This window comes from Pygocentrus nattereri, chromosome 30, assembly GCF_015220715.1.
Source record: "Pygocentrus nattereri isolate fPygNat1 chromosome 30, fPygNat1.pri, whole genome shotgun sequence".
Taxonomy (NCBI): domain Eukaryota; kingdom Metazoa; phylum Chordata; class Actinopteri; order Characiformes; family Serrasalmidae; genus Pygocentrus; species Pygocentrus nattereri.
Window position 1 is genome coordinate 3,244,494 of NC_051240.1, and position 13,708 is coordinate 3,258,201.

Here is a 13,708-nt window from a genome sequence, read left to right on the forward strand (position 1 = left end):
ATGAAGCGCTGAGTTAAAGAGCTGCGTTTTCAGATGTTTATTAAAAGTGAGCTGTAACGCGGAGCGAGGAGGCGGACGCATATGCAGAGATAAGCGAGATTTATTAAGGGAAAATCCAGGGTCATCATCGTAACAGTCCAGGTTCAGTTAACCAATACGGAGAAATTGGGGGGCAGACACAACAGACACCAGAATGCAACAGAATAAACAACACAGCAAATAACAAACAAAGATTCAAGTAACAAAGACTAGCAAACACAAGGGGCAAAGACAGGGCTTAAATATACAGGGAAAACGAGGGACAGGTGGAAAACAGGTGGGGACAATGACATGAGCTCTGAGCTTGACTAATAAAAGGTGAACTGAGCTCCACAGTTTAGAAGCAGAACAACAGAAAGAGCCTCTCCACGTTTTCTGCATTTTTCAGAAGGTGTTTGCAGAAGCTCAGTATCTGCTGATCTAAGATCAAAAACAGACAGACATTCAAGAGCTTTAAGGTCATCTAGAGCTTTAAAACCCAGCAGCAGAGCTTTAAACTCTCTCTAAAAGATCCAAGCAGTCAGTGCAGTGTGTAAACGAGGTGATATGAGCTCTCCGTGTTGGTGTTGTAAGGATCCATGCTGCGTTCTGTACATATAAGAGTTGAATTACAGTGATCAACTCTGCTGAACGAATGCATCAACAAGTTTGATAAAAAGCTACTACAGTGCCTTTATTTACATGCAGATAAAACAGAGCTCAAGATCATACCCAGGATTCCTACTTCCAGTTTGGTATATGAAGCTAAAGAGCTGAGCTTCTCATAACTGTATATAACTGTGTGTTGTCAGCATAGCTATAAAAATGAATGTTTCCTATTGACACCAACTAGAGGTAACATTGCAAAGAGAAAAGCATAAGCCCTAAAACCAAAAGAAATGTTGAACTTTCTCAATGAAACCATGAACTCTTACCTAAATATAATTATCCTATTCTAAAACTGTGCCCTAGAGACCAACCCAGAACGGAGGATTAAAATCTTGTGATCAATGGTATTAAAAGCTGCACTAAGATCCAATAAGGCCAGAACAGAAGGATACTGCGCGACAGTTTAGCATTTATGGATCATTCCTAAAATTACTGTGTCGTCACATCTGTGAATATCAGCGTTATTGAACTTCCACCTGCGCTGTTTAACAGAGATGCAGTGGAGGGCCGACAGTTTTACCCTTCCTAAATCTTCCATCAGCCTCAGCACAGTCAACAGGAGAGCAGTTGGCATGTCTGGTAGATCCTCCAATGTTGGCCAAAGTGCATCACGCAAAGGTTTAAACTTTATATGACCCCAAGTGTCTCCATTCCCTGTGTCTGTGCTGCTCGTCATGTTGGAAGTAATACGTTTCAAAGCACATCTGTGAATATTGTGTGATGTTCGGTGTGAAAGCAGCTGCAGTCAGACGCGAGGAATCCGCCTGTAACAAGTTTAACACAACAGAGACGGAGCGGATCCTTATGAGTGATTTCAGAGGTTACACTTCATCACACATCACAGTAAACAGACTAAAGAAACAGACACTTACTGCCCTTCACTTCGTCAAGTTTAACGCTTCCCCATCAGCCCATGTGAACATGAACGTTATTGAGCACCACAACTACCAAAGATTCACAGCATTGCATTTCTACATTACAGTAAAATACTGACCAGACTACAGCGCTGAAGGGAACTCACCTGGTTCTCATGGTTGTTAAGCAAACCAAGGTAATGGTTTGATGGTATATGCCAGTGAACTAATGTTTATCTTATAGCTGAGCATTTTCAATTACAAATGTGAACTAAACTGTCCTTCTGTTCAGCTTCATGTTCACTTTGAACACTTTTTGATAGATTACCTCATTAAAAAGTGACACCTGGAAAATCTAACACTGCTATTTACGCTTCCAGGTTTAATGAACGCAGTAAGAATGGTCTATTAGTCTATTATGCTGCATGGAGATAATAGTAAAGCACTCACGTGTGTCCTTTATATTATTATCACCTTTAGCTGTAATGTTTGTTCTTTTATTAGCTCCAGTATTAGCCTCTAATGTATCTCTAATCTACCTCTAATGTTAGCTCTAGTGTACCTCTAGAGGTAGCCCTAATGTTAGCTCTAGTGTACCTCTAGAGGTAGCCCTAATGTTAGCTCTAGTGTACCTCTAGAGGTAGCCCTAATGTTAGCTCTAGTGTACCTCTAGAGGTAGCCCTAATGTTAGCTCTAGTGTACCTCTAGAGGTAGCCCTAATGTTAGCTCTAGTGTACCTCTAGCGGTAGCACTAATGTTAGCTCTAGTGTACCTCTAGCGGTAGCACTAATGTTAGCTCTAGAGGTAGCCCTAGTGTTAGCTCTAGTGTACCTCTAGAGGTAGCCCTAATGTTAGCTCTAGTGTACCTCTAGAGGTAGCCCTAATGTTAGCTCTAGTGTACCTCTAGAGGTAGCACTAATGTTAGCTCTAGAGGTAGCCCTAGTGTTAGCTCTAGTGTTAGCTCTAGTGTACCACTAGAGGTAGCACTAATGTTAGCTCTCTTTTTAGTTATCTCTAGTGTACTTTAGTGTTAGCTCTAGGTTTTGCTCTTGTGTTTACTTCCAGTGTTACTGGAAGAGGGTTTTGCATTAGTGTCAGTGCTAGCGTTAGTTGGTGTTGGTCTTAGTCTAGCATTCAATAAAAGTGTATAATTGCGATCAAATGCATGAAATATCACGATTAATTGCTTTAACCATTCAACAGCCCTAATATACATCTTTGTGGGGACTCTAAAACTCTCTGGTCTGGCTTGTTTGACTCAAATGCAGTGGTGGGATTTCAAATTGTCCTTGATAACAATCTCATGTATGTTGAGTATCACTGTAGAGCTTATTTTTTGCACATATCTGCTCTAAACTGAACCTTAGGAACCAACCGAAGGATTCATTGTGAAAGGTTGTGCTAATATTAAAAATCGCAATTTAAAAGAATGCCATTTTCTAATCAAAAGAGCTGCCATTTTAATTACAGCTACATTAATAAAAACAATGTCCTAGTAAGTTTTAAGTCCAGCAACCCCATCTAACAACACAGAACTTGTGGACCGCCCGTAGATAAATTAGACCAATCAGAAACAACCAAACACCTGTATGCTGTGACATCACAACCACAACTGGCAGTCTGGCACATTAAGTATTCATTCCTGGGTTTTATGCCCCCCCAAAAATCTTTACAGGAAATATTTGTATGGCAGTCACAATATAGGTCAGAAAAATCACAATATGAAATTTCCCCAAATTGTTCAGCTCTCGGAACCAAAGGGCAGTCATTTAGTTTTTCCAAAAATAGTTGGATTTGTGGTGAAAGCAGCATGTTTTCTTGTGAGGAGCAGTTATCCAGATTTTTCATGGTTTCCTATCATTATGAGGACATTTGGTCCTCACAAAGAGCTAAATACAGGAACAACAGCCCACACAATCTCCCGCTGTGAGCGGCGTCCTTCCACATGACCTCAAACCTGCTCAGAACGCTGAGTTTCGTCCTGGTTTCCTTTCTGGACTACAGTCTTTCAGCTCTGCAGTGACATGCCCAAACAACACACGCAGCGTCGGCCCAGAGGCACCAGGGACGGAGGAACATGTGCCCGCCGCGCCGTTACCATGGCATCCACGCGGGCACTAAGCCACATGTATTCCAACAGCTCAAATCACTCCATCCCTTAAAGCCAGATTTACCCTGCTTACTCTGAGTGCAGCCGCTCAGCCGAGACGTGTTTAGTGTGAAGTTTGCTTCTGCAGTTTTAGCACTGGAGATATGAGGCTAATGTAGTTAGTAAGTCATATGAAGAAATGAGCATTGCGCAGTTATTTATAAACGTAGACAATGTTAGCAATGTCAGTCTGTAAATAGCGGCATTATCAAACTTTCACCTGCACTGTTTAACACAGTGGCAGTGGAGGGTGGCCGGTTTTAACCGCCTCAGCACAGCCAACAGGAGAGCAGCTGGTGTCTCTGGTAAATCCAACAAGAATGGAAAGCTAGTCTGACTTGGCCAAAGTGTAACACATAAAAGTTGAAAACTTGTCAACTTTGTATGACTCTGTAATCCGCGTATCATTCGCTCTTTTCGTATTGATTTGAGAATACAAAATTGGAATAAAAAGAAAAAACACTTGTTATATCGTTATTCGTTTATGTATCTGATACCAAAAAACAACTAACCATGAAAAATAATTAAGCCTAAACATTTCAGGCATTTTATATGTTAAGTGATACTTTTTTTAATCCCACAAACGGGGAAATTCCACCTCTGCATTTAACCAATCCGTGAAGTGAAACACCACATACACACACACACTAGGGGGCCGGGAGCACACTTGCCCGGAGTGGTGGGCAACCCTATCCACGGCGCCCGGGGAGCAATTGGGGGTTAGGTGTCTTGCTCGAGGACACCTCAGTCATGGATTGTCAGTGCTGGGGATTGAACCGGCAACCTTCCGGTAACAGGGCCAGTTCCCTAACCTCCAGCCCACGACTAAGGTCTATTATTCAGTAACTACAAGGACTTATAATTATATTATGCAAATTAGTGGTGCTAATCTTAGCTTCTAGAAGTGTGTAATAAAACTTTGGTCCTGCCAGCAGAGCCCGGACAGTTAAGGGTTAATTTGTCCAATTTGTGGCTATGTTGCTGTCATTGGTTATGTAGAGATTGGGACCATGTACCTTTTTTAAATGTAAACAGTGAGGGAGGGGGGGTTTACCACACCATTAGTAGTTATAAAATCACACACAAAGTTTGGCTCTTGATCCGGTTTTTCCTGTTATTGATTTGAGCATTTAGGTTGTACTGGAAAGAGTTTCGGTTGTACTAGGAGGAGTTTCCTTGTTCTACACTCTCAGAAATAAAGGTACTGCGCTGTCACTGGGGCAGTTCGCATTTTATCACTGGAGCAAAACCCTCAATGGTACATTTTAGTCAGGGAACATAACTGTACCATAATTAATTGAAGTGATATTTCCTAAGCTGCATTAAATCCACACACCCCGTCTCATCTCCAGGCTTTTTATTTTATTGTTCTGTTTTAAAACATGAGGTTATTATATTTACAAATATGTACTTTTTCACCTGGAAAAACGTATTTACCTTAAAACCATTGCTGTACCTTTGAGGGAACATTTACATTGTTTGTACCTTGATGAACGAAAAATGTATCTGTACATTTCTAACATTGTAGGATGGGCTTTGGTTGTGCTGGGCAGGGTTTTGGTTTTAGTGGGAGGGGTTTTGGTTGGACTGGGAAGATTTTGGTTGGACGGGGAGGAGTTTCAGTTGGATTGGGAGGAGTTTTGGTTGGACTGGGAGGGGTGTCTTGTGTTGGGTGGGTTATCTTTGTACTAGGAGGAGTTTTGGTTGGACTAGGAGGAGTTGTGGTTGGATTAGGAGGAGTTTTGGTTGGACTGGTAGGGGTCTCTTGTGTTGGGTGGGTTTTGGTTGTACCAGGAGGAGTTTGGGTTGGACTAGGAAGAGTTTTGGTTGTACTGGGAGGAGTCTCTGTTGTACTAGGCAGAGATTCAGGTGTACTGGGAGGGTTTTGGTCCTTGACTGCATCTTGATGTGCTTACAGTGCTATAACATGTGGCTCAAGTGCTGTGAGTGGTAAGATTTGTATCTGATTTAAATGAGTCTTGGCTGCATTTACACTTGCATTTTTATGCACTGCACATTATGTATCCCTCCTCCATGAATGGACTTTAAGCCTTTAAGTCTTCTCAAAACTATCGTAAAACAATGCCTCAAAACATCAGACAGTGGTGGTGATAGGAATCAGAAATCACCATGACTACAACACAAATATAGACATTTTATTTACTATCGAAAACCTCCTGTGAACCTACACATGTCTTCTGAGTTTGTATGGAATGTTGATGATGGGAAAATAATGGAAAATCTTTCATTGGGGTCTATTTTGCCTCACAACACCCTGCATATTATGTATCCCTCCACCATGAATGAAGTTTTAAAAGTTATCATAAAATAATGTCTCAGTCATCTGGCAGTGTGTTGATAACCATTTCATGTAGGAACTTTCTGTGAGGGAGCTTTTAGAGGTGGACGTCTGGTATCTGTCACCACCACTGTGAACAGTTCTGACTCTGACTCTGATTGACTGTATTTGTAGTGGGAAGGGGGAGCTTAGTGAATTAGTTTTTTTTTAATTGAAGAATTGAGCCAGTTCTGTGAGTAAATGCTGCTTTTCTGTGAGCGTTAACACAATACAAGTCTCTGCAGAGATCTGCTCTACTTCTGTTCTCTTGAGCTGTTTAGGATTCAGAGCTCAGCACACAAAACTAAACTGGGTTACAGCATCTTCACCTTCACACAGACACTAACCCCTCATCACTAACAACACCAACAACATACAACACCAACATAGCAGCTCATACCTCTCTCTGTAGTTCTCTTGCCCCCCCTTCTTCCTCTCTCTTATTTATCCCTCTAACTCTCTTTTTGTCCTCTCTTGCTCTTTATTCATCTTTCACCCTTGCTCTCTCTCTGTATCATTCTATTGCTCCCTCTCTCTCTTTCTCTCTTTCTCTTATTTAGCCCTCTCTCTAACTCTTTCCTTTTCTCCTGTCTTGCTCTTTATCCATATCTCTCTCTCTCACTTTCTTTCTGTATCTTTCTCTTGCACCCTCTCTCCCCCCTTTCTTTTTCTTCTTCTTCTATCTCATATTTTCCCTCTCTCTAACTCTCTGTATCTTTTTCTCCTCTCTTGCTCCTTATCCATTTCTCTCTCTTTGTATTCTTCTCTTGCTCCCTTTCCCTCTCTTTCTTCTTTGCTCACATATTTTTCCCTCTCTCTACCTCTCTCTGTTTCTCTTTTTCTCCTATCTTGCTCTTTGTTCATCTCTCTCTCTCTCTCTCTATACATATATATATATATGTGTGTGTGTGTATAGAGAGAGAGATAAATCGCTGTTGTGTGTGTGTGTGTGTGTGTGTGTGTGTGTGTGTGTGTATTTATTTATTTATTTTAATCGCTGTTGTTGGAAGAACATCTTGTATCTCCAACATGAGAACTTTACAGCAGAAGGAAAAAACTTACTTTACTTTTAATGTAAGTCAAGGGAACCAGACATTTTTTCAAGTCATTTTGGGTCATTTCTTTTGGTCCATTCATCATGAAATTTACACACAATGTATTGGACCATGAGTATTATCAAATTATGTCAAAAACTGAAAATCTCCAAAAATGGAGATACGAGGTTTTCTTCTGACAACAGCGATATATATATATATATATATATATATATATATATATGCATGCATATGTCCCTCTATCTCTATGTGTGTAGGAGTCTTGAACAAAAGGTGGGACCTTAATCTTGACTTACTGAGCCTTAATCAGTTCACTCACAGAGAGAGAGAGAGAGAAAGGTGAGAGACAGACAGAAAGAGAGGAGAGAGAAAGAGGAGGGGAGAGAGCAAGAGAAAGAGTAAAAGCGACACAGAAGAGAGATAAAGTATAGAGATTAAACAAATCCTCAGGGCGGAGGTGTTTAGAGAGTGAGAGGACTGTGTGGATGTGTGTAGATCAGAGGATGTACAGTAATAATCTCAGTATTATGTCTGTCTCTGCCAATTATTACTTACATCTAATTATCAGCAGCAGACAGGTATCAAACTAATATTTGATGGCATATTTAATGGAATAAAAGCTCCAGGCTCTGCACTCGTCAGCATTGCTCTAGACCAGAGTGTCTGCTGAATGAGTAGAAATGTAGACGTGGGTCTGGCGCTACACGAACGCAGAGTAGACAACATGAAATTAGCACCAACATCAGCTCTGAATCAGTGAAGAACACAGTGAAAAAAATAAAGGCCAGTTGAGTGTCAGAGCTCTGCATCGATTTAGCTCTGCAGCCCAGCACCAAATTTCGAGCTCAGGCTCCTGCTGCACCGGCCGCTTTTCTCCGGCCTGTGTGCATATTCGTGCATTGAGGCCGAGGGTGTTCCGGATCTCATCCTCTTTGTGCTCCACTTTGGCTCTTTTGATCAGGCGGTGTTCCTGGCTGCAGCGGAAATCTTCTCCGCCTCCACGCTGCAGAGATCAGCAGAACCACTCCATCAATTAAACATCAGCTCCTCAGCTCAGAGCCGTTATTCTCACTGTCAACATGCTCCAACTTCAATACCACCATGCTGGGTGTTGGTCCAGACCCAGTCCTGACCCCCCTTCATCTCCTACAACAGGGGTTCTCAACTTTTCCCACCTCAAGGCCAACCTGTTTATCATTAGAAAGCATGAAGGCCCACAAGAAAACAAGGCTTAACGTTTTTGTTTTAAAATGTAATTTTTGGGAAATGTTCAACACGATGATATGTGGGCGGGATCTACTTTTACACTTTGTGAGTATCAGTGAACATGAAGTATCAGCAGAATATTGGTGTGAGTGGACAATTGAAAGGTCAGGTGATTCTAGAAAGCTAGCTTTGTCCACTGTTATTGCGGGGCTTGTTTTAATGTTGTTAACTCTCTGAATACATTTTATATTTATTTTTTCATTGTTAAGTCCATTTTTTTCACAGATTTTATGACAAAGTGCCCTCAGTATGGAACAAGGACTACCAAGGGGTTGAGAAACAGTGGTTAAGAAACTCTCCTAGGGCACATTCCTCAACATTAACCAATAGGCCAGGGTTGTCAAACACAACCACTAAAGGTTGAAAAGATTATTGTTGGTAGGAGAGTCAGAGCACACATTATGTTGCAATGCATGCTGGGTACTGTAGTATAGTAAATTGTGGAACATGGAATTGGTGTCTGGAAACATGGCCAAGAGAAAGAGCAACGCTACTGCTGCTGCTGCAGATTTAAGGTGGAATAACGAAACAAAGGAAAGGTCCTCTGATCCGAGCCCCTCGAATGAGAACCATGGTAAAGTCCGAAAAGATAAATGCTGGCAAGAAATAGCCTTTATAGCATCTGCTTACATGCCGCAAACCTGGTAGCTACATTGTGTAATGTTCTTGATGTTACGACTCAGTCATTGTATTCCCTGTGCTGGTATTTGTTGTTTTATAGGCTGCACGGGGGCGCACTGAGGTCACCAAGCCATCTCAGACGACGTTCAAGATGTGACCTGGAAGTACACCTGTCTAGACCAGCCCAGTACTCTTCACTCTGCCCCATTTTGCTTCACTGTTAGATTTGTGAAGATCTGTAAAACCTTCTCTAGAGTCTGTGAACACTTGTGCCTTTTGTTTAGATTGTCCTTTATCTCCTGTTTTCTGTAGAGAGTTAGAGTAGATCATTGTGTTCCTTTTCTTTTCTGGTTAGTTAGTTTTGGTCATGTTTAGCTGTGTTTGTTATTTTAGGCATATGCTCGATCCAGAAGCCTTCCTCCACCCAAACCATGAGCTGGTTTACTGGTTAAAAAGTGTTATTTGTTGGTCGGGCAGCAGGTCTGGGAGAGAGCCATGACTGTCAGTTTCTTGACCTGAGCTTTCACAAGGATATGAATGATGATCGTAATCATACCAGAGCCGGTTGAAGAGGAGTCTGGCCTCTTCCTGTTTCCCTCATTATTTAAAAAAACGTGACGCTAAACACCAGAGGGCGCCCACAAGCGATTCCTGCAATGAATGGGGGTGAATGGTGCTTAACGGCTAAAAACAAAAAGTTTAAATAGTTTATAATCACTTATACAGAACTTTCCTTCTGTTTCCGTTTAGAAGTAGAAGTTTCTATTTCACTAAAAAAGCAAAGAAAACTTACCTATATGTTTTCTTTGTCAACAGCGAACAGGTTTTGAGCTGTAGAATGCTGGCATTGGTGCTACTGAGTCCTAATTAGTTAGCATTACTGTAACTGTGCACTGATTGGTTAGCATGACTACTATTTAGTTAACATTACAGCTACTGAGTGCTTGGTTAGCATCACTACTACTGTGTGCTGATTGGTTAGCATCATTGTTACTGAGTGCTGATTGGTTAGCATTGTTGCTAGTGAATGCTGATTGGTTAGCATTACTGCTATTGAGTGCTTAGTGGTTAGAAATATTACCACTGTGTGTTGGTTAGTTGCTGACCTGGTTTCTGCTGCTGAGAGACGATTGGATAGCATTACTACTACTATGCACTGATTGGTTAGCATTACTGCTACTGAGTGCTGAGTGGTTGGTGAGTGGGGCAGTTCATTGGCTGTTCGTGCTCAATGACATCATGAACATACATAAGCCACCGTTTTAAACACCTATTACTTGAGTTTAAAGCATTTAAAAGTATAACAGCAGAATACATTTTTTATGTGGTTCTGTGTTCAGGAAATAAATTGCTCGTCTGCCTTCACACACATATGAACTTGAGTGACATCCCGTTCTTAATCCATAGGCTTTGATATGATGTCGGCCCACCCTTTGCAGCTATAACAGCTTCAACTCTTCTGGGAAGGCTTTCCACAGGGGTTAGGAGTGTGTTTATGGGAATTTTTGACCGTTCTTCCAGAAGCGCATTTGTGAGGTCAGACACTGATGTTGGACGAGAAGTCCTGGCTCACAGTCTCCTCTCTAATTCATCCCAAAGGTGTTCTATCGGGTTGAGGTCAGGACTCTGTGCAGGCCATTCAAGCTCTTCAACACTAAACTTGCTCATCCGTGTCTTTATGGACCTGCTTTGTGCACTGGTGCGCAGTCATGTTGGAACAATATGGAACCGTCCCCAAACTGTTGGGAACACGAAATTGTCCAAAATCTCTTGGTCTGCTGATGCATTAAGAGTTCCTTTTGTTGGCTGTGGAATATTTAATGGCGAGGACATTTCACGACTGGACTTGTTGCACAGGTGGCTAGAATTCACTGAGCGACCCATTGTTTCACTAATGTCTGTAGAAGCAGTCTGCAGGCCTAGGGGCTTGGCTTTATACACCTGTGACCATGGAAGTGATTGGAACACCTGAATTCAATAATTTGGATATATGAATGAATACCTTCGGCAATATAGTGTATCTAGTAACTAGACAGAACCAGTGCCAGGAGTCAAGCTACCTCCTATTGCTGCCATTATATAAAAAAATGAATAAAACCTATTTATCCTTATTGAATGACTGTGAATGGGGCAAAACGGCAACAAAATGTAAACTGAACTGCCAACTTGTACAGGCTGATCTGAATGAGTAATAAGTATAAAATATAGGCAAAATGCAATTTTTCACATCTGAAAATTAAGACTAAATATAATAAAATGCACAGAATTACTCATGCGACTTTTTATATTTGCACGTTAATCAATTTACATCGGTGATGTACACCTTCAACTCACAGTGCATGAATACAATACACTTTGACTTAAATCTAACTCCATATAAACTCTGCTTATTCATGCAATGCCAGTGTAAATGCAGTTTTCCATTCTATGAGCCCTTTAAGTCAAATCTCTAGATCCACCGAGTTAACAGAGGCAGCTACTTTCGCCACACGCTGAAAAAGAAGTAGAGTTTTAAACAGCAGCACACAAGTTATTTATAGTATTTTTCATCGTAGGCGAAAACATTCCTAACGGATGTAGTTGTGCGTGCATCAGAGTGAAGGTTTGAGAGTTTGAGAGCAGCAGTGTGTTGCGTGCAGCGTGTGGTGTGTTTTAATGATTTAAAAGCAGGGAGCGTCGGGCAGAGAGGAAATGTGTCAAAGTTTTTGTTTAATTATTCAGGTTTTTTCTCCACAGCTGCTCTCTCTCTGTCACATTCTCCAGCACCATCATAAGTTCATTATCCCAACACTGTCTCTCTCTGTATCTGTAAGATCATCTAATGTGGATACAGGAACTGCATTAGGGTATACTTATACATACACTCTTAAAAAGAGGGTTCTTTAGTAAAGACAATGGTTCTATATAGAACCGTGAGCCATGTGCATGCTTAAATAGTTAAATAGCTTAAATAGTTTTTTTGCATGCTGAAACGGTTATTGAGATTGATGGAGAATGTGCTGTAAATGAAGAACAATTTAAGCATGAAAATGGTCTTTTGAGTGTTCATTGTTCTATATAGAACAATTTTCCTTACTAAAAAACCCTTCACGAACCATCTTTTTTGCAGTTGAGAATCCTCAATGAAAGGCGAGCAGATTTCGGTGGCATTTCCAGTTCGCTGACACTCTAATAAACAGCAGATGGCGCTCTCACAATATTCAGAACTTACAGTTTATCACACTTTTGTTTTGGTCTTTTTTTATATCAGTGACAGCAGCTGTAACATTATTTTGACATATAACATGTTTATGTTTCAGCTGACATGAAAGCTGAATGTCGACTTTGAGCGAGTAGGTCAAGATTTCCTAACCGGAGATAAGATGCTGTAAAATAAGATAAAATTCCTGAATTAAGGTCACATTTGCTCCTGTAATATGAATTTGTGAAAACTCTTATCTTGATCTGTCGGATCTTAACTTACGACAAAAGACAGGAGGTTTTGATAATACAGTTCCAGGGTTCCTCTTGGTTGTTATCTACTGACTGTGTTGTTGTCTGTTGTGTTCTGACCCTGCTGTTCGTCCTGCTGCTGCTGTAGATCCTGATCGGAGAGCTGGCATTGTTTTTTTCGAAGCCTGAGGCCTTGCAGGAGAAAACCATCGTAACTGCAGATTGTTGCTACTTCAACCCTCTGCTGCGCCGCATCGTACGCTTTCTGGGTAGGAAAATTCTTTTAATAATTAATAGTTACATGTAGTTTATTACAGTCTCTTTGTAGGATTAGGATAGTATAGTACTGCGACTGTCCTTTAGTTCTAAAAGAAGACTGGTGTGATTGTTCTGCTAGTGCGCTTTGCAGTTAGCATAAATGATTCCCTCTCCCTGCCTTTTTTCCGAGTATACAACCGCCCACATGTCCGGCCGGACACTGAAGGACGACTGACTGTTGAGCCCTCCTGCTACCCACTTCAGACCAGCTGCCCACGCCCCAGCTACCGCCACCTACCTTGGACTAGCTGCCCACCCTACACTGATGTTTTCATAGACTCCTGCCTATTACTACTACTAATATTACTGCTATTAATATTAGTAGTATAATCACTTGTAGGTAGTCTGACCAGAGGAGGATGGGTCCCCCCAGTGAGCCTTGGGTCCTCCCAAGGTTTCTTCCTCAGCTCTGAGGGAGTTGTCACCCCTGGCTTGCCCACCGGGGGTTTTTACATTCTTGTTAAAACTTTGTCTTTTCTGGAATTCTCTGAAGCTGCTTTGGGACAACATCCATTGTAAACAGCGCTATACAAATAAATTTGATTTGATTTGATTTGAGGACACTGGCATTCAAACCCTGCAGCAATGAAAAACAAACCAAGGACTGTCTCCCTCAATTTTCTCCTCAATTTAGTCCATTAGTCAGGGCTCCTCCCTCATATGATACCACCAGCACTAGGAAGGCAAAGTCAAACACAGGCTTCCTCCAAGTCATGTAAAGCTCCACCACAACTTTTCAAGTACCACTGTATTATATAACAAAGCAAATACAAACTAACCAAAGACATCTAAATGGAACAAGTCAGCATAAGTAGTTTTCCCTTTTCTATGGTGTGATGTAGCTTGTTGAAGAAGAACATAGGCAGATAAAACAAGACATGCATACCCACAAACTCAGTCAGACCAAAAGTACACCATGATTCAGTTTGTTGGATTATCTCAGTTGTTGTGGCCAAATGTGCATCATAAAATCTGCCAAATCTTTTGG

The 13,708-nt window shown here is 41.3% G+C and overlaps 1 protein-coding gene across 2 annotated transcripts in view; it reads left to right on the plus strand.

Annotated features, from left to right (window-relative positions):
- The window catches only part of plppr2b (phospholipid phosphatase related 2b), a 43,346-nt gene that overhangs the window by 24,577 nt on the left and 5,061 nt on the right, over positions 1-13,708 (plus strand). For both annotated transcript variants that reach the window (XM_017722083.2, XM_017722082.2), the window contains exon 4: positions 12,551-12,671. In XM_017722083.2, the coding sequence (XP_017577572.1) occupies positions 12,551-12,671 (121 nt within the window). The remainder of the gene's footprint in view (positions 1-12,550; positions 12,672-13,708) is intronic.